The sequence below is a fragment of the Muntiacus reevesi genome, chromosome 7, assembly GCF_963930625.1.
Source record: "Muntiacus reevesi chromosome 7, mMunRee1.1, whole genome shotgun sequence".
NCBI classification, from domain to species: Eukaryota; Metazoa; Chordata; class Mammalia; order Artiodactyla; family Cervidae; genus Muntiacus; species Muntiacus reevesi.
Window position 1 is genome coordinate 36637398 of NC_089255.1, and position 22171 is coordinate 36659568.

Genomic DNA, 22171 nt, shown 5'->3' on the forward strand with positions numbered 1-22171 from the left:
GGGCCCTCACAAGGACTTGTAAAATACCCAGTCTGGTATTTTGTTATTGCAGCCTGAATAGACTCAGTGTTGTAAGGATTAAATGAATGTGTGTATGTGTATTTATATATATTTTTGTTTCTAGAATATGTATGTATAATGCTTTATAAGTGTTAATCATTGTAGTTAGAGTCCTCTCAATCCCCTACCCACTATCTAGACTTTCAAAATGATGAGTAAAGATTATTAAAAAGTTAGCTGTAATTTACAAATTTTTTTGTATATTAACATTTTTTCCTAATAAAAAGTTAAAAAAGTAACATAATGACCGTCCATGTATTATTCACCCAGCTTCAGCAATCATGGCCATTCTTGCATCTTCTATAAACTCCCACTCATCTCCTTACTTTCGAATTATTTTAAAGAAAATCCTACAGACTTTTATTTAAATGGCTTCTTTCTTTAATTTATTTGGCTGTGTCAGGTCTTAATTGCAGCACCCAGACTTCTCTAATTATGGCCGATGGGCCCCATAGTGCTTGGACTCAGTAGTTGCCCTGTGGCATGTGGGATTTTAGTTCCCCAACCAGGGATCAAACCCATGTCTCCTACATTGCAAGGTGGAATCTTAACCACTGGAGCACCAGGGAAGTCCCTGGATCATTTTCTTTAATCTTCACCAAAAAAGCCTTACATCTGTTCGATAGGTCTGATAGATCTGTTACCTATCTTATAAATGCCGAAACTGAGCTTTAGTGGGGAGAGGTAGCTTGCCCAAGGTCACACAGCAAATATATTTTGGGATCAGAATTTGGATGCTGGAGCTCCTGCTACTCACCACTATGCTAACCTGCTCTGAATGGAAGTTTCTACTTGTAAATACATTGGTTACCATGAAAGTCTAATCAAAATATGCCAAAGAGAATTGCAAATTATATCAAACTGTTAAGAGTACAGTAATAACTATAACTCATAGAGGAATTTACATTGTGATTAACTTTAAGAGAAGGAATAAAGTAGGAAACTAATTTGGTAGAATATCTTAATGCAAACTCCTTGCTTTCTGGTATAAACTGAGTTAATACCTTATAAAATCGTTTTTATATTGGTCTTGTCAGGAATCGATTTAAAGTGCTGTTTCTTCATTACTTCCTGTCTCTCCATTTTTATCAATGGAGACCTAGATCTCCTGTTAAGTTCTAAGTCCTTTGTTCTTTGTATTCCTTCTTCCCAGTAGTATTATTTTCTTTTTCTAAATTAGCATAGATGTTTTTCAGGTTCTAAATTATAAAACAGCTGAAAACCATGATTATTCTGGTCTTTCTAGTTCTTCCTTCAGTTTAACCATCTTTGAGTCTGTGGAAGAGATAAAATTTCATGGTATTACTAAAGGAAGTATCTGAAATTTTGAAATGAGTCATCAGGTAGAGTGCTTAGCTTATTTTCTTATATTCAACAGTTCTCATATCTTATTAAGGGACAGTGCATTCAGCAGTAAGACTGTTTACTAGACCATGAAATAACCTTGATTTCAGAGTTGATTCAGCCTTGAATAATCAATCTGGTCTTTATTGACTCAGTCACCTTAGGCAAGTTATGTAAACTCGGCCTGAGATTCCCCACCTATAAAGTAGTATAACAGACATAATATGAATGTGAACATATATGAATAACTTAGATGAGTATAGACACATAGTATATGATCTGTGAGCATTTCTTCCTTCCCTCTCCCCCAAGGTTTTATAATAGAAAAGAAGTTAAGGTAGGTAAATTAGGAGTGTACTAGTAAGCCCAAATGAACCATAATAAGGAAAATAGGGTGTAAAAGCACCATGAAAAATCTTACATTTTCATATCAAAGGCATACAAACAGCATAAGATCCTAGGAGCACTGGGAAAACAACACAGATATTTTAATCTATTAGGTAATACCTAAGCAAAGTAAGTTTAATGGGATCATTGTGTCAAGTGATGTTTCATTTTCCTTCCCCTCCCTCTTCTCTGATTCTCCTTAACATTCTGGATAGCCTTTCCTGATTCTATGAGAAAAACTTCTGGAGATGATAAATATGAGTAAAGCTGTGTAGCTCATTCTAGCTCACACCCTGCCTGACACTTCTGAGCAGTTTAGTAAAGGCTAAAAAAGCCTGGAGAGTATTATTCTTTGTCTCTCTTGGTCCTTCCCCTTAACAATTCTGCTTTGTCTCGTTCACTCCCGTTTACTATAAATCATGTGCTCAACACCCTCAAAACTCCAGAGTAGAGCAGTCTTAGGCAGCTCTGTCCTGATAGCAGCATGCCGAACATGTGAGAACTTCACAGAAGCCTGTTTCTTGTCTTGGTGTCATCTGCTCAGGGAGGAAGCAGAGAGCCTAGGCAGCACTTGGAGTTCAGTGAAGGGTGTGTCCTACAAGACGGCACCATTGCTGTGCCAGGAGTGACTTTGCATCTGCTTCCCAGCTATATTTACCCCCCTTTTTTTTTTTAATCTGCCCTTTTGATAATTAAAGGCAAGACAATGGAATCTTCAAGTTTGACAGAGGTCAGCTTTGCATTCAAACCTCTGTTTGAACCTACATGGAGTTTTGCTCATATTTACTAAAAGAGTAACAAATACTGGCTTGTAATTAGCAAGAGTCATCTGTAGGAGTGGAATTAAAAATTATGCAATTTGAGAGATCTGAGCTTCCTTACTTGCCAAATATTTTCCTACCCATAGGATACTACATGGGAAAACCTAATAGGGATATCATTTCCAGGTACTAATTGATTAGTGTGTACTGCTTTTCTTATCACTTTCTGCATTGTGGGGCATTTAGGAGTTTTATATGAGAGGGATAGATAACTTTGGAGCATCCTGCCTAGGAAGGACAGGCTTAAAAGGTACCTTGTAGGGGCTCTAGGAAGTAATGGGGAAGAACAAGGCCACCTAGGCAGGCAGATGGGAGTATTCTAGAAAAGAAAAATGTATAAAAAAGATGAAAGGGTACAAAGCAGCTTCCTTTTATTTTCATAATTACAGCTATGAAAGATTGACAACGAGCAAAGTAGTAAAACATGGTTCTGTTTATACTTATATCTAATGATCAGTTCTTAATTTAAGAAAGACCTTTATATCTTTTAAATTTTATATTTATTTTTATTTTTTGACTGTGCTGGATCACTGTTACTTGTAGACTTTTCTCTAGTTGTGACAAGCAGGGTGCTGCTCGCTAGGTTGCCATGCGAGGTGTGTGGACTTTTCATTGCAGTAATTTCTGTTGTGGAACACAGGCTCTAGGGCACATGGACTTTAGTAGTTGCGGCTCCTGGGCTCTAGAGCACAGGCTCAAAAGCTGTGGCGCATAGGCTTAGTTGTTCCTTGGCATGTGGGATCTTCATGAATCAGGGATCGAACCCATATCTCCTGCATTATTAGCAGGCAGATTCTTTACCACTGAGCTATCTGGGAACCCCCTATATCTTGATTATGTATCTTAGTATATGAACCTTTTGCTAGAGCCACAAGTCCTACTATGGCACATAAGATGTGAAGTTAAATTTGCAACTTTGGCAGTTTAATAATTTTAATAACAATAATTTTATGAGCATTAATGTCTTTAATCAAGGCTCAAAATCTAAATTAAATCCTGGAATGGTTAGAAAGGACAGTAGAATTATAAACAAAACTCTAAATGTAATGCCTTCCTGTCCTGGTAATGGGATATTATCACTTTTTTTTAGATGGTTCTAATGAAAGTGTTGGTTAGCTATGGATGTGACTAAAAAGATCTATATGTGACCAGCAGACCATTCTAGATCATACACATGTTATGGCAGTTTTTGATTTGTAGTTCTGTTTATTTGAAGGCTTTGTGCTACTATTACATGTCACTTTCTTTCTAAGATCCTCTTAAACACTTTTGAGAGTACATCTTGTTTTTCTACTTATTTGTTCATTCAGCACACATTTACTAGAGTACCAACTGTCAGATCCTGTTAGGTGTTATAGGTACAAAGACATAACAAAGTCCTTTCCCTCCAAGAGTTCAGATTGTATATTCGCAATTAACAAGCTTCCCTGCTTGTCAGTGAGTATACTGCGTGGCAGGATTTCTCAACCTCAGCACTTTGACACTGGGGGCAATTCTTTGTTGTAGGAGGTTTGTGTCAAGGAGCATTATAGGATGTTTAGTAAGCATCCTTGGCTTCTACCAGCTAGATACCAGTAACACTGCTCCTCCCTACCCCCCAACTATTGACAATCAAAAAATTCTCCAGATATTGCCATATGTCCCCTGATGATAAATCCAGAATGTGAACCACACTTTTATGTGTCATTGATAAAAGGCTTTTGTATAATTGGTTTTCAACATTTCACTACAAAGCTAGCAAATGTAATAAAAAGAACACAACCTAGTTAAGTCACACAGTGCTTATTATTACAGGTGAGGGCTCAAAGAGGAATACTATACACAGTGTATCACTGTTAATAATTAGAAGGCAAGACTCTTGGAATCTTCACCTATTAAAAGTTTTATGTTTCAATTTGGATGTCTATAAGATCACTTCCTGAGTTACTATGAGTTGCTAAGTTACTATGTGCAAGAATAATGTACAGTTTCTTAGGGACTTCACTAAAATAACATACCATATAGTAATTGGAAAGGGAGAGTCTACCATTAATAAAAACTAGTTCTTTTCTGAGCTCTTTGTATCAGCATTATCCTTTTCTTGTTAAGAATGGAAGTATTTCATTTTCTCTGGTGAAAAACCTGGAAGACCGGCACATTTTTAGAACGGTCTTTGTGTTCTGTACGCATGTGACTTTGAATATTATTACTTTACTAATGGAATATTACCTGGCTTGGACTTCTTCACCTTATTGCTTTTCCACATTCAAACAATGTACAAAGAACATTCTACAACCAGGAATTCATTTTAATAGCTTCTTGAAGCTTGTCCTTTAATAATGCCTTCCTTCTCAAAGTAGAGGGACCACTTTCCTATTAGAACTGGTGCTTCCCTGGAAGTCCTGAACCTGAGTCTTAGATTCAGCTCTAGTACTAACTTGCATTTGTTTACCATCTCTCAGCCTTAGTTTCTTCACCTGTAAGATATAGATAGATAGATAAAGTTAGGTTTATTTTATCATGTTTTCCAGGTAAGTGTCCTAAATTCCACAGTCTTTGCAAACAAGCTTGTTTTCTTTTTCTTACAGAATACCCACATTTCAGTTTCTGCACCTTTCAAGAATTTTAATTCACCATGGATAATCTGTCAGCAGAAGAAATGCAGCTGAGGGCTAACCAGGTTACTGATGAGGTAAAGGTTTTACTTAGAATAAGTCATTCATTCTCTTTCAGTTTTCACAGTGGAAGCATGGCGAGACCTTCTTAGAAGACCATTTTGGCCTCTCCCTAGTCTGTTTATATTAAAGAAGGCATTTGCCCTTTAGTGCCGTATCTACTAGCCTCTTATTTTGCCAACTCATCCAAAAACTAAATAAGTGCAAACAATCTGTATGATTTGTTTTTAAATAGTCATTACTGAATAGTGACTTAGAACAAAGATAGATATGAAGAATTCTGGATGTTTAATTTTAACAGAATTTTCTAATATCTGTGTAATATCCCTGGATTTCTGCTGACATTACATTTTTATAAATCCCATTAACTATACTCTTTCAAATCTTCTCTTAAGCATCTGGTAAGAAAGGAAATAACTAAAATTATATTAGTAAAATTTATTTTTTGTTTTAAAGAAGGGAGGAGTGGATGGGCTAGCAATCTTTAAAAATTAAAGTAGCATCATGAATATGGCCTGTGGGCTGGGGGTGTGCTACATATTTTGGAATGCTAAAACTCTTTTTTTTTCCTAGTCTCTGGAAAGTACAAGGAGAATCCTGGGGTTAGCCATTGAGGTAAGAACGTGTTTAATCATCAAGTTAAGTATAGAAACTGTATAGAAGGAATTTTGATAACACAGACTAGAATTACTGTTGAGTTAGAATGATATTGTATCAATAAGCTTTATTATTTGAAATCGGCAATTGCTGAAATTGTCAAACCATGCACTAATGAGCCTTTTTGGCTTTTCTAATTGATAGTATTGGAATATAATAGGGAAAACAATTCACCATGAGTTCGTGACTTAATTATTTGGAGGGGGGGCATTAATATGTTAGGGTGTGTTGGTTTGGGGAGGTTAGTTTTCTTCTAATCCTCTGAGAACTTAAGTTTCTAGTGTTTCTGCCTTGCTGTTTTCCAGACTTTGTAGCTTTTGTTTCTGTTGGTTTGGTTTGGTTGTGCTATCAGCTTTTTTCCCTTCTTTTAGTCGCAGGATGCAGGAATCAAGACTATCACTATTCTGGATGAGCAAGGGGGTGAGTTGCAGTCATTGGCAGGAACTCTTTTTTTTTCCTTTATTTTTTATTAGTTGGAGGGTAATTATTTTATAATATTGTAGTGGTTTTTGCCATACATTGACATGAATCAGCCTTGGACTTACGTGTGTTCCCCATCCTGAACCCCTTAGCAGGAACTCTTGATTTGATTTAGAATGCCAAAAAGCCTTTTCAAATCAGCCACATTTAAAATTAATTAAGCCTTTGGGAGTACCTTTCCTTTGTAAGATAAGAGTGATATTTTGCTTCTTTTCTTCTGATTTAATTTATATCATGTTTTGTTGCCTATTTGGGGTGGGGGTCACAATATCCCATTGTCCACCAAGTATTTATTTATTAGGTAGCAGGGTTTATTGTGTGCACTGGTCATTTGTGTCCTGGACATTATGATATTCTTTCATCATTTTCAGAAATCAAGTTACATCCTGTGGAATTAGAAACATTGCATTTGATTTGGCCCTGAGCAATCTGGTCTAGTTTTTATTCATCTTAGGACAGTCTTTAGGTTTTGATCCTATTCAGTAATAGAAATGCTAGGAATCTGGTCTAGTGAGGCCTAAACCAATCCTCACATGCTCCTATTATACAAATTTCTTTAGAACAAATCTTTCCACAGTCAGAGGCCAGATACCCTAGGATCAGTATGTGACTGATCCTAGACTTTTAAATTCTGGGCAGCATGTAATGCCATCTGGCCCTGATACAGTCACTGTGATGAATTGTTGGTGGATTCAGGGTTAAAGTTTGCTCTTCCATTATACTAATAATAGCACTTTCTGATTGGCAGCATGAATGTAACATAAAATTTAACTTCCACAACTTATTCTTAGAACAACTGAAACGCATTGAAGAAGGCATGGACCAAATAAACAAAGACATGAGAGAAGCAGAGAAGACTTTAACAGAACTCAACAAGTGCTGTGGCCTTTGTGTATGCCCGTGCAGTAGGTGAGTTGGTAAATCCAAATCTTTTTCAATTAAATCTAAAGTGAGAGTATTACCCTCAGAACCCCCGCTCTCAGCCCCCAGTAAGTGTTGCAGGGCCTAAATAAGAAACTTGGTTAGATCAACTTAATCTCTTTCTCCTTCAGGCAGATCGAACTTTTTATATAAATGGGCACACTCGCTGAAAACCGTCACTTAAATTTGATCAATCTTTTGATCAAGTCCCAATTCCATTTTTAACTAATACATGAAAAGGTTAGGAAATATCCATCTGGATAATACATAGCAGGATGAAATTAGTGTGTTCTCCTTTAAAATAGGGAGAATTAATAAAACATGTATTCTGTGGTAGGCACATGAGGGATGGCCAAGGAAATAAAGGACTTGGATCCTGGCATCAAAGGACTTACCATGTGGTTGGATAAATGAGACAGAATAGCAGAAAGTAGAAGCTATAGAAATCTAGTGCTAGATCTGTGATATCAATGGAGGCTAAGGGTACAGAACTACTAAAAGTTATTTTGGAGTTCATCTTAGAGGAGAGAGTGGACTTGAGTTGGGCTCTGAATGATTAGAAAGATCTGGATGGGCCCGGCAGAAGTGGGAAGACATTTCCTGTGGAAGATTTAATGTAAATAAAGACTACAGAGGAGCTTGACTCAACTGTGCTACATGTTTCACATGGAGAAGAAGTGGAAAATAAGACATAAGTAGGCAGTAAAGGAAGTTGAATGCCAGCCTAAGGGGTTGATTGATTGGAGTGGAGGATATAACTGCACACCAGGAGACCAATTAGGAACATTTTGTAAACTAGGCCTGTGAGCTATAACCTTATTATTAAGATTAGAGAGAAAAGTGTAAGTTCTCTTTAAATCAACTGAAAGAAAGAAAGAAAAGTGAAGTCTGTCAGTCGTGTCCAACTCTTTATGACTGCATGGACTGTAGCCTACCAGGCTCCCGTGTCCATGGAATTTTCCAGGCAAGAATACTGGAGTGGGTTGCCATTTCCTTCTCCAGGGGAATCTTCCTGACCTGGGATCGAACCCGGGTCTCCTGCATTGCAGGCAGACGCTTTACCATCTGAGCCACCAGGGAAGCCAACTGATTATGTGTCAAATGTGAAGAAAGCGAAGTCGCTCAGTCGTGTCCAACTCTTTGCAACCCCATGGACTGTAGCCTATCAGGTTCCTCCATCCATGGAATTTTCCAGGCAAGAGTGCTGGAGTGGATTGCCATTTCCTTCTCCAGGGGATCTAAGGAAACATCAAAAGAAGACTGAAGATTTGAAGCCTCTAGTAAACTAGGAAATGAGAAGTCTTCAAATATTTGTGTATAATGTATGAGATAATACTTGACAAAAAAAGATTTCATTCTTTTTAGTGACTTTATTATTAATATTTCAATTCTCTCCTTAATCTTGAGTAAAACAACCTCCATGTGTTGACAGATAACATGCATATTCAGACAAAGATGAGAGGTCATCCATCAACTTTGAACTTCACCTTTGGCCGAAATGACATCATCTGAGGATTAAATGACTTATCTGTTCTGCTGAGCATATTCACTTTTAAAACAGCTTTGTAACTATCCAGTTGTCTCAGCCTCTGTGATATAGCAAGACCAAGATACAAAGGTTTACAGACTCAGCAATTTTTACTCCTCTAAAGGAGTTAGGAATGCAGGAGCTTTTGTTCTGTTATACTTTCAGTTAAGTGTTTTCATGTGACAATATTATTTGTGCTATTTCTACCTAAGAAAATCTAGTTAAATTATTTATTAGTCAGCTTTAGTGTTTGGGCATAAGAAGCCAAGAAAGACAAGTCTGTTGACCTGTTTATTTAGACCTTGGTTGACTCTCCAAAAGTGTATATTTTAATAGCAATCACCTGTGAGTCAGGGTTTACCATATTAAGCAAACAGTTAGAAACACACAGACTTTTTGATCTAAACTCTTAGCTATGTTTTTCACACTCACTTGTGCTTTTCTTCTGTGTTCTATATACCCTTTTGGAAGAGGTCAGGGGGAAAAAAGTAGTACATGAACTTCCTTGAGATAAGTATTAGAGAAAAGCAAAGAAGAGGAAGTTCTCTGTAGAACCTAGAGCAAATTATCTCTGAATGAATCCTGAGATGGTCTAATTTCATAGAAGGTGGGAAATGGAGCTATAGAAGTATTACTTTTATTTTTCTTTGTGTACCCAGCCAAACATGGGCAGGATTTTCTTGGACCATAGGTAGAGTGTGCTCTGAAAGCAGTCCGTCCTCAGTTGTTCCTTGAAGAGAAGAGAATAGTATTTCAATTTAAAGACTGATTTTAATTGCCTTCCTTTCACCCATTTCTCCTTTATACCATTGAGCCCTTGCCCTCTATGGTATCTCTTCTGTTTTCACTCCTGCCAGGGGCGTGATCTTTCTAAGCTTATCTGCTAATCTGTATTTCAGTTAGACTTATCATATAAATAGCCATAACATGAGCTTCTCAAAGGCAGAGACAGCATCTTAGTTTTCTGTATAAAACTAGTACTAATTATGGTACTAACTATTACTAATTATAGTACTAATTATGGTACTAACTATTACTAATTATAGTAATAACAGCTCAGGTCCATAATCTCTCATCTGCCATTTAGAAATCTAAAAATTTTTGAAAGCCAAAGGTTTGTTTTTAATTAGGCTTCAAGATGTAACCTGAACTGAAGCTGTTTAATAATCTATCCCACTTAGTGTAATGCTAATCTGTTTCACTGCAGAAATATTGATATATGTGATTATGTGGTACTGCTCAGGATGTCTCACATCCAAAGATTTGGATGAGAGTTGTGAGCCTATATATTAATTTAGGTTCTTACTATCCTAAACACTTGAAATGTAATCCTTACAGTAACCTTAATATGAGATAGTTTCTCTTACTATCACCATTTTGCATATGGGGAAACAGAGGCACCAGAATGCTACGCTAGCAAGTGGAAGAGCTGAGATTCAAAAACAGGCAGAGCCCTAGTTTTTAACTGTATGATGCTACGTTGCTTGACTGGCAAGAAAAGAATGAAACCTTTTGTTGCTGCTATTGTTAGATGTATTGCTATCTAGAAAATGTCTTCAGTAGATTTGTTTTTTGAGATTTCTTTTGTTCACTGGTATTCATTGAAGACATGTCAACAGATCTTTTTTTAATAAAGCATGGAAATAGCTTCACTTAACAGAACTCTGTATTATAAGAGAAGGAAATTTTAATTTTAGCTCATTCTTTTTAAAGGACTACTAGAATTTAAAAACAGACTACCAGGATTAAACTTTAAAACTGTGAATAAATGCCATTCTCTTAGCTTGCTACTATTTGAATCCTAAAAGCAAAAAGCACAGATCCTTATTAAAAATGTTATGTGTTTGTCAATAACTTGTTTTTTTGTTTTGGCCTTGCCTTGTGGCATGCAGAATCTTAGTTCCCTGAGCAGGGATTGAACTGTGGTTCCTAGCAGTGAAAGCGCTGAGTCTCCTGGACCACTGGGGAATTCCCTTTGTCAGTAACTGATAAGTCGAAATTCTAATTAACAAGAGTTTAAAAAGAGGCACGTTTAAAATGGGAAGTCTCAGAATTGTAAACTGCCTAATGTTCCAGTTTAACCATGGTCAGACAAAGTAGTCTTTTGTCTTAACTTGCCTCTTTGCATTCTGTGCTTATATTGCCAAATATAATGGCACATAGTTTCAAGACAGGTTGGTATTTCTGGGCAACCTTACTAGAGAAGTTGAAAGTTGGTACTACAGGTTTTATACTATTGAATCTTAAGTCATATTACAGTATAAAGATTCAGCTCTGATTAGTTAAAATAAATATTGAATTACTGTATTTTAGTCAACGTATGAGTGATTCCTTCATCCTACTCACTGGAGATACAAAGTATTGAATATTTTGCCTTCTTTTCATGTTGATTCTCATAATTTTAGGACAGAACATCATTGTTCAGACATTCTTAGGAAAAATGAAGTATACACTAGTTTAAATAGTTTTCTTATTTTTCTTTTTATATAGATTCTCAGATGTTGGTTGTTTCTATGAAAACAGGCAGGAATCTAAATGCATTATGTTTTGAAAACTCTAAACCTGCTTCTGTTCTGTTTGATTGGCATTCACTACTTTCTGCATTTCATTCTCTCACTTAATCTCTTCCTTTCTAATCTGCTTACTAAAAATGAAGATTTAACAGCAGAAGCTGAGCTCAGTAACTGATCAAAGGGAACTGTAAGATGCAGTCTTGTGGCGCAGTTTGGGCTGTTAACCTGCTGTCTAAAGGTGATGCTTCAGGTGACTTTTCTGTGCATGTGCATGAATTTTGTGAATTGTGGAGATTCTAAAAGCTGTGCTGTGGTGTGTAATGTAAAGTGAATTTGTTCTTGATGAGTGCTGTTTGCCAGAAGATTGGATTGACAAGAAGATCTTAATTTATAATAACATCCTTTGACTAATGGTTCTGATACTAAGTTTTTGCTAAAAAACATTTAAGATTATAAAACTAAAAACACCCTTAAAATTTCCGAAGAAGTTTTAAATAGGTTGATCTTTATAGAGAATTGCTGCATTCTAGTTCTGATCAAAGGTAAGGGGATTCAGTCTAAATACATGGACTGTGATTTCAGCTTCCTATCTTGTGTTAGGTTTTCCTAGTCTTTTCTGGCTCCAGAACCAAGATTTCCCCAGTTAAATATTGCTTCTAATGATTTTGGATTCCCCATGATTTAGGCCACTACCAAATTGAGGAATTAATTGCCAATGTAAGTCATCTTAAATGCCATTTGGAACAAGGAGGGTTTAAATTTAAGATGTTACCATATCTAGTATCTCCTTTTAAAAATAAAAGTTTGCCTTCTTTATATGTTATCACCTGTTCCATAACACCTTTTATGCCATATGTTAGCTTGCTGTGGTTTCATATTGAATTAATGCAGAGCTAACCAATCTTAATTTTTTATGAAAGATAACCCTCTAGCCTACTGTTTATTATAATATTTGACTCCTTAATTTTGGATCTTTATGGGAACTTTGAAGACCATAGTTAAATGTTAGAAAATTGTTTTATTTCTACCCTTTGTTTCTTGCTCTTCTTTTTCTCTTTTCTTGTAACCTGATCACTCCCCACATATGCACACCCTTGTAATTGTTATAATTGGTATTTTTAAAAAATATTTGTTTTATTTGGCTGCATCGGGTCTTAGTTGCAGTACATGGGGTCTTTGTTGAGTCATGTGAGATCTTTCATTGTGGCACATGGCGTCTCTTGCAGGCATCGTGGGCTTCAGTAGTTGCTGCCCACAAGCTTAGTTGCTCCAAGTCATGTGGGATTCCATGTCCTCTGCATTGCAAATCAGATTCTTAACCACTGGACCACCAGGGAAGTCCCACAACTGATTCTTGTTTGATCCCTTTTCTCTCTTGTATGAAAGAATTATAGCTAACACTGGGCTTTCTTTTTGCTGTTTTTGTTAGTACTAATGTTGACAATCAAAGCTCAAAAAAGAAATTATTAAAGTTATTGTGTTCAGATTTGTAGCAGCTTCATAAATTAAAGGATATTCCAAATTCTTATTTTAATCATGCTCTTTTTGAATGTGATATTTATCTGAAAAAATATGGTATTTAAAGATTATTAATTGGGCTTCCCTGGTAGCTCAGACAGTAAAGAATCTGCCTGCAATGCAGGAGACCTAGGTTTGATCCCTGGGTCAGGAAGATCTCCTGGAAAAGGAAATGGCAACCCACTCCAGTATTCTTGCTTGGAGAATTCCATGGACAGAGGAGCCTGACAGGCTACAGTCCTTGAGGTTGCAAAGAGTTGGTCATAACTGAGTGAGTAACACAACAAAGATTATTAAAGTCTTCAAAACTGATAGTCGAGGTAAATCTAACTTTCTAGATGAGAGTTCTTAATTACATTAAAATCGACCCCAAATTTGCTTAAGCATCTTATTATGAAATCTAATTTTTTCCCAGAGAGGCTGTTAATTTTGTTATGCAGAAGAGTTTTGTTGCAAATCAGAATGGTTTCTTTCTTTCTGTAGACCAGAAACAACCCTGGCCCCATTGTCTTTTTATGTAACTATATTCCAACTGTTTTCAGCTGCTTGTAGATCGCAAAGCTCAGGAATAGTAATGGGCGAGAAAAATAAACGCACAGTTGGTAATTTGCGCACTTAAAGCGGTGAACTTTTTAACTAAGGATCAGATTGAGGTTGAAATGAAAGAACAAAAATATTTGTCTAGTGCTTACAGAATAACTTTATATCAATTATCAACAGCTTTGGGAATTAATAAATATTGTTATCTTATTTTTATATATAAGAAAAAGATGCTCAGAGATGGAAGTTTGCATGAGACTCTGTAGCTACTGAATGACAGGTCTGGGATTAGAATTCAAGTCAATTTACTATAAATCTTGTGACTTAGAAAAATCCTGGTGTATACATTTGCTTCCTCCAGATTGATTCCTTAGTGTCCCAATACCTAGAAATGCTAAGGTAGACTACCAGAGTAATTTAAAATATTCCTTCTGCAACAGATTGGAAGTCTCTTAGTGTTTCTCTTCCCTGGTTGGAAGTGACCTATTGAATTTAAATAAAACTATAGTGACAATAGAAGATTCCTAGGCTCCATCCCATACAAATTGAAATAGAATCTTCAGAGTGTAGCCTATTTACCTGTGTTTTCAAAATCATCCAGTTCACTTTGGTGCTCAGTCAAGTTTGGGAAATAGTACCTTTTAAGGCACTTGAGACCCTTTGAAGGAAGGCAAATTAATTAAATCATTATTGTTTTTATTAGATAGACAACTGCCTGACAATGCCCTCAAAAACAAGTATCTTTTAAGGTTTTACAACTCAGTGGGAGAGGCTCCGTGGTAACAGCATGTGGCAGAATCTTAAGCAAGCCTTATTACCTGGAGTACAGGTGCTGAAAAAGGGTGATGATATGCTGTCAACAACATATAAAGATCACTGCTTTGTAAACATGCAGAACATGTCATAAATGCATAAAGAAAGCAGTATAGCTTTTTTCCCAACCTGTTTGAAAATGAATATGAAAATTCAATTGAAGTCAGCTTTTTGCACCTTTTCCCTTTGATATTTGAAGAACATCTTCAAAGATCCAGTCCTCTTAAGGAGGAAGAGTTTGATAACCAGTCTGATTTTGTTTTAAATTATGCTTTTATTGAACCTAATTCACAATATCATATTAAAACAATCTGTTTGTACTTTATGCCCCTTATATCTAATTGAAGGAAGAATTCTCAGAAGTTGAAGGATTTTCAAATATCATTTTTTTAAGGTTGAGGAGGTTGGAACTCATGTATATCCCTTGTTAGACCAAGAGCCCACAAATCCTGTCCCAGTCCAGTGCTTATATGCTAAGACTCTGTGAAGCACAGTGTCTTATTATTTAGCGACAGTTTGAATTCCAGCCCTCATTATTTAACCTGTTTTACAATCTGATATCCTAGTAAGAGTCCCACTTATGTTATTTCTATTAATATTTCTGGTTAACTTTCTGATAAATATATATCCTGTTTATTTTGCTAAGTTACTATTATGCTGCTTTAGAATTTTGCCTAAGAATTTTAGATAACATGTATCTTGTTAACAGAGAATACATGTAAATGGGTTTTCTACTGAACAGAAATTATATATAAATATTTGTTCAAATAATGTGTATCCCCCCTTGTTCCAGGAAGGATTTAACATGGCTTATTAATAACCAAATAGATTGATTAATTAAACATATAATACCCTTTCTTTAGCACTGATGATTAAGATCTAAGATCCAGTTCTTGGTTTACCAAAACTGAATCCTCACATGATTCTAATAAGGAAGGACCCTCTACTTTCCTAAAATCTCTCCTTTGCTTTTGCAATTTCAAAACTTCATTAATGTATCGTGGAATCAATCAGAAACCAACATATCCATATACTACTATTTGTTTATAGAAAAGAAGAAAATAAAATTGTGTGAGTGGAAACTTTACCTAGCCAAGTAATCAGTAAAAAAAAAGTTTTGTGTTTTTTGTAATAGCTACTTAAAAGTCATTTTACCAGGTTCCTTTTCTTGCCATTTATACCAATTTAAGTAGCAAATCCCATGGTAAAATTCTAACTTTGGCTAACTTTCAGTTGTATCAGTTAATCTAAAGCATATACTTTTAAGAGATTTGGATCTAGGATCTTTTTTTTTTAAGGTGGATAAGTAAACCCTTAAATGAAAAAGCCCTAAACCAAAGGATACAGTTGTGACTGGTAACAGTGTGGCCAAGTTCCTCATTCATTACTTGTTTAATTTGGAAATAATTCGTGCCTTTCTTCATGATATTTGTTTAAGAAAATTTTTTTTTAAGAATTTAATGTTAACAACTAAAAGTTAACAATTCTAAATTTTAAAAATGGGTCAGGTGGAACTACTACAGTTTTAAGTAAGTGGGCAGCTGAGGTCTAAGTACTGCCCATTCTCTCTCTCTCATCCCTCATCAACCTCTTAGATGCTTCTAAGAAACCCTTAAGGCATCCCAGAACACCTTTCCTAATTTTTTTCTAGTGTCCTTTAACCTTTTTTCTGGAGTGTGTCAGAGGCTAGGGGAACCTGAAGAATCAAGTAATTACATTTTGCTAGTTAATAACTGCTCAGTGAAGAGTTGGTAAAAAGTAGTTTAACCTTCAAAAATTTATTTTTAATGTGGGTGGGTTTACACAGTTCGTCTTTTCTCTACGCTAGATTGTGATGGAGCATGGTATAGATAATCTAGATCTAGCTGTATGTAGCTTTTATGCTAAGGGTGCTACGGCATCCCCAAGGTAACAGCACTTATGATGACATTTCTCCCTCTCCTTTTTGGTGTCTCTACACTCCTGACTCATATAGGACAAAGAACTTTGAGTCTAGTAAAGCCTATAAGACAACATGGGGTGATGGTGGAGCCAACTCTGCTAGCAACATAGTATCTAAGCAGCCAGGCCGAGTGACAAATGGTCAGCCTCAACAAGCGACTGTAGGAGCAGCCAGCGGGGGATACATTAAACGGTATGCCAGCTCTTCCCAATATTTTTACCCTTTTCCTAAATGAATGTCTTTCTCTGGAGGTTGGATGTATTTAGCCATGAACAGTAACTTATCAGTTAGAAACAGCATTTATTTTTTTGGGGGGAGGGGGATAGTTGGTGTTTGTGTTTTTTTTTTGGCTGCAAAGCATGTGGGATGTTAGTTCCCCAACCAGGGATTGAACCTGGGCCCCCTGCAGTGGAACCACTGAGCTCTAACCACTGCACCACCAGGGAATTCCCTTATTCCATTTTAAAATTTGCCTTCTGACAAAATGGTGACTGGGATTGTTGACTTTAAATGATGGATTAACTTTTCTTTATAAAGTACTTTCCAAATTATTCAAGTAGTCATGTTTTATTTCTGTAAATAAGATGTGCTTTAAAATGTATCATTTAGAGTAGGAGTTGGCCAGATCCCTGTAAGGATATCTGTAAAGGGTCAGATAGTAAATATTTCAGATTTTATAGGCCATAGAATCTGAATCATAACTACTCAATTCTGTTGTAGGGTAGAATCAGGCAATGGGCCACATTTGACTTTGGGCCAGAATTTTGCAACCCTATTTTTAGAGCAGTGGTTCTTTAGATTTAAGTGTGTATCAGAATCACCTGGGAGGTTTAGTGAAACATAGACTGCTGGGGTCCCTTCAGGACATCTGGAGTAGTCTTAAGAATTGGCATATTTTCATGTCTAACAAGTTCCCAGATTATGCTGGGAGTTACACTTTGAAAAACCTCTAAAGTCATTTCTTCATCTTCTCTTAAATGGCTTTAAGACATTGTTCTCTCTTGAATCAGCCTTTCCATTTTCACTACAGAATATTTCCCAAGAATGGTAAGCTGCGTCTGTTTGGGTCTAACAGTTGCTGACGTCAATTTGCTTATTTTTACAAAAACTAAATCCAGACTCAGTCCATGTATAATTCACCCAAAAGTACTGAATTAAGTGTCTTTTTGTAATAGTATAACAAATGATGCCAGGGAAGATGAAATGGAAGAGAACCTGACTCAAGTGGGTGATATCCTAGGAAACCTAAAAAACATGGCTCTGGACATGGGCAATGAGATTGAAGCACAAAACCGACAAATAGAACGGATCACAGAAAAGGTGAGAGCTTCTTACTGCCACACGAAAATGGCAGTATGTACCTTTGTGCCAAATGACATCCAGTACAGTGTTCAGGATAGACATCTGTGCTGTGTACTCTCAGGGAGAACAACAGGGAGAAGACTCTGTCCTCACAGCCCTTACAGTTTTGATGAGTTTCTAACATGTTGAAAAACAACAGTCAGGTCCTCCTATCTCTTACTTAGTTGGTTCATTTTATTTTATGTTAAAATTTTTATTTTGCCTGAGCTAAGTAGTTCTGTTGATATACAGCAAATAAAAAACTTTAATGTTGGTTCATTTTGAAACCAAGACCTTGGGATCAACTGGTTTTATTTAAAATTCATGAAAATTAAATTTATTAAAAATAATAACAAAATTTCACCCATGAAACTCCAATCTTTTCTAACCTGTGAGCTGTCATGGTTTTTTGTTTGCGGTCTTTCCCCTGAATGAGCAGGTTAGCTTTTGGAATTTTATTGTGTTAGCTAAATTAGTAAATTCCTGAATCCTCATCTCATGAATCAGTAGGTAACAATCAGTTCTGTGGAATGGTTCTTGTAGGGTGGACACACAAAAACGAGAGAGAGTCCTGTGAACAGCAAAAAAAAGTGTGGTTGCTATTTTTTACTTCATATGATCTAAAAGATGCTGAAATTAAACCATGTTCAGTGTTTGGTAGTATCACAACTAAAAGCCGTTCTTATTACTTCACGAAAATCTCAGTATACTTTAAAGATTGGGGTTTCTCTGTTGAATAATTTATGATGGATTTCACTTGGGCAAAGAGTGGTTCATCAGATATTTTCAATGCTGTCATGTGGGTGCAGGCTACAGATTACCCATCATTTTCATTTACAGATTGATGTGGATGGCAGTCCATCTGTTCCAGAGATCTTGGGGTAAATTATTTCAGTCTCTGGGTTAGATCTAGGGTAACTCCAGATGAGATTTCTATGGTTCGGCTCAGAGGACTCCCACAGGATCCAGACCTATAGCAGAGAAGAGCATTCTTATATTTTCATTGCATCTAAATGCAGTTGACTAGAAGATGCATCCTAGTTTCAGACATGTTAAACTGTGAAAAAAGATGTTACAGAACTCACGAAATATTAACAAGTTCTTCTGTTATATCTTTGTCGTGTTTATACACCCACGTTTTTTCAAATGCATTTGATATTCTGTCACTTATTGCCCAAAATGAGTTTTGTAATGTGACTTTGACTGTTTCTTGAATTTTCTCAGTATATCAGTTACTCTCAGCATATGAAATTTAATGCTTATTAGAGCAACTTACCTTGTCAAGTAATGCTGGTGTCTTTTTCTTTTTTCCAGGCTGACACCAACAAAGATCGTATTGACAATGCCAATGCCAGAGCAAAGAAACTCATTGACAGCTAAAGCTACTGCTGTACTTCTTTATCATTTATTTACTTCCCTAGCTCCTCCTTCAAAGTCATCACCTTTCCAGAATTTGAAATTTTGGTTCCACACTCTTCTAATCAGGAGATGTGGAAGAAGATCTAGGAATAACAGTCCCCCAATTTTTTAAATTTTCCCGTTTTCCCTTGAGGGTATTCTTAGTCTTCCTTCTAGCATTTTCTTTCTCAGTCCATACACTTAGGTTGATTTTCATACATCATTTATAGTGTTATTTTTTCATCCTCTCCATTTACTTTAGCAGGTTCTTCTGCTTTCAAAATTTGGAAGCGTTGCCAAAGACAGCCATGTGGAAGGAAGCGGGAGGCAGTGGGGGCAAGCACAGGAGGTGAGGCAAGAGATAAGAGGTTGTTACCTCAGTAAAACCTACAGACCCTAAAGCCAAAAGTGGCATAACCACAGTGAATATCTGGTAGGGTTTAATTTTTATTTTAAGTTGCATTTATTGCCAGTTTAGGCAGTGCTTGGTTTTGGAGCCTAGGTACACAATGTTTTTGTTATGCATCACAACTTTGCAACCTCTGCTTCCAAAAAAAGAACAGAATGAGCTTTTTTAAAGTAAGCTTAATTTCTGAACTCTTGGTGATTCACCTATGTACATAGATTCTATGATCCATTTCATATTGCACATATAGGAACACATGGTATAAATGAGTAGCTTTATTTTCATATTATTAATAGTATCATGGTCCCATTACAGGCCTATTAACCTCATAAGTTTGTCATTAGTCTTTGAGGAAAAAATATGTAAATATGAATGTATAACATGAGAATTTCTCTCCATAGCAGGGCTTAAAATTTTTTGGAAAAGTTTGACAAAGTGTATCACGTGAATTCAGATTTACCTCAATGCCAAGAATTATGTTTAGATAGGAAAACAAACTTATTTTGATCTCAGGTAGAAAATAGTTAGATTGCTTTGAGTTTTATGTAGCTTTAAACTTTTTTACAACTAGAATTTATTCTGTTTAACTAAAAATGATTTAGAAGATTATGCCTTTGGTTTACTTATTAATGATTGCACTATCATTCTCTTTTGTGCTCCACTTCCAGAATCACATTTGTTTATAAGTGTTAGAATCTTACCGGTATTTGTCACCTTTATTTAAAAACCAGCTTCTGCACACTTCAAGGCTATTAATGTCGATTGGTTTGACAAATAACTACTGTTTGATCCTTACAATTAAAATTTGTAACTAATGGAATTGTTTTTTCAAATAGGTAATATGCTTCTGTGACTGCTTCGGGGGGATGGGAAGCAGTAATTTTGTCAGCTCTAATTTGACAAACTGGATAAAGCAAAGGTTCATAAATCAAATGGCACTGCAATAAAGAGCTGAATTTAGCACCCTTCCCAGCTTACTGGAAATATAGGACTTTCGCATCTGTGATTTGTCATGAAGTTCATTTTAATCATTACTAGTCTTTTATTCATTTGATCTTATACACAACCAACTGAAAGTGTTTGTGGGTGAATACCACAGCCTACTTCCTGGAGGAGATTGTTAACATGGGAAACTTTCAAAGGCTGAAAGGAAAATATTTAAAGCAGGATTTTAATTAGGCCTTCAGAAATGCCACATGCTGAAAGGAATAGTTTGGCAAGTAGTGATAAATGTGTAAAGAAGGTATAAAAACACTGTAGTCTGTTCTTTACATAAATGCCCTTCCTAAAAACATTTAAAAAAAATTTTTAATGCTATTACGGCCAAAGGAAATTGTTCTGAGGATACCAATATCCTGTTCCAACAGTATATAATTGGTTAGAAGTGTGAGCTAAGGCACCAGATTGTCTGGATTTATGCTGTAGCTCTGCCACTTCCTGGCTGAGTGACTGTAAAACCATTTCTTTGCCTCCGTCTCCTTGTGTGTAAGGAGGGATTAATGATTTCTACCTCATAGCATTGCTGGGAAGACTCAATGTGTAATGCATGTAAAGCACTTAGAGCAGTGCCCAACAAATGTAAGAGCTTATTTCATTAGACTGCTGATAGCTGCTGTTCTATCTAGAGTGGAGCTCTTTTTGGGTCAAGGAACTCTTTGTGAATTTGGTGAAGGATAACACAGCTTCTCTCTCTAGAGAAATAGACACACAAGCATACACATGTGAATCAGGAATAAATGGGTCTTGAAAGCCCATCCGTGGATCTAAGATGACATACTTTTCCAAAGCTTCTGCTACTGAAAAGAAAGGAATGAGAACCTAGAAATTAGGCTCATAATACACTAGGAATAGAAGCTGTTGACCTAAAGTTTTCTCCGGTAATATTGTCTGGAAACTTGTTCCTATTACTTTTGAAAGGTAGTAACTGAGATGGTTAGCACAAGCTCAGGAGTCTGACCATCTGGGTTCGAGTTTTGGTTCATTTACTAGTTTTGTGACCTTGAGCATAAAACTGACCCATAATGAAGGAGTTAAACGGTATCCTCCAGTGAACTTAATTTTTCGTTTAATGGTTAGCTCCCTCTTCAGATTTCTAGTCTTCTAATGACAGTGATCTTTATCCCCTATAGTTGTGCCTTTTTTTTTCTTCCTTCACCCTTTTAATTCATTCTTCGTTACCACATTTCAACTCTAGATCTTTTTCATGTCATGTATGGATTATGAATCTCCACATAATTTTAACTTCTGCCTCCCAGACATCTGGTACTCAATTGCACTCAGAATTAGTTTCATTAAATGCTAGTCTTTAGCATTTAAAGAGAGTAACCTAACTATCTTACTAAAATTCTAAGTTATTTCAATTACATTTCTAATCATATTTATAGTTCTCAGATTGATAATCAGGTTCCTTATTCTCATTTGTTTTTCATTCTAACGTAGTTTGCAGCAAGCCTTCTGTTTCTGTTTTACATTTGAAATAAAAAGCACCATTCATTGAGTCCTTACTCTGTCAACAGACACTATGCTAAATGCTTTTATGTATCTTTTCACCAAGTCCTTATAACACACCTGAGAGGTAGGAGGTATTTCCCATATTAGAAATAAGAGTAAATTGCTCAAATTCATAAAGCATGTACATAATGGACTTTGGATTCAAAGCAGGATCTTTCTGACTCTGAGGCTTATGTTCTTACTCAATATACTACACTGACTTCTAACCGAGCTCTAAAAAACTTGGGTGACTTAGGACTGGTGGCCACTAGAATCTCAGCCTCCAGACCATAAATCAGCCTACTTTATTAACTTATATTTAAGTCTAAATACTTGTGTACTATATCTTTGGGCATAT

The 22171-nt window shown here is 36.1% G+C and overlaps 1 protein-coding gene and 1 non-coding gene across 3 annotated transcripts in view; one reads left to right on the plus strand and one right to left on the minus strand.

Annotated features, from left to right (window-relative positions):
* Nucleotides 1-20314, plus strand: part of SNAP23 (synaptosome associated protein 23) — a 36128-nt gene extending 15814 nt beyond the window's left edge. For both annotated transcript variants that reach the window (XM_065941340.1, XM_065941341.1), the window contains 7 exons: nt 5180-5283; nt 5840-5881; nt 6295-6343; nt 7195-7312; nt 16212-16370; nt 17354-17498; nt 18834-20314. In XM_065941340.1, the coding sequence (XP_065797412.1) occupies nt 5227-5283; nt 5840-5881; nt 6295-6343; nt 7195-7312; nt 16212-16370; nt 17354-17498; nt 18834-18899 (636 nt within the window). In that variant the 5' untranslated portion in view covers nt 5180-5226 and the 3' untranslated portion in view covers nt 18900-20314. The remainder of the gene's footprint in view (nt 1-5179; nt 5284-5839; nt 5882-6294; nt 6344-7194; nt 7313-16211; nt 16371-17353; nt 17499-18833) is intronic.
* Nucleotides 8333-8404, minus strand: TRNAC-GCA (transfer RNA cysteine (anticodon GCA)). Its single transcript has one exon. It is a non-coding gene; the product is annotated as a tRNA-Cys (tRNA).
* Nucleotides 20315-22171: the final 1857 nt, after the last annotated feature.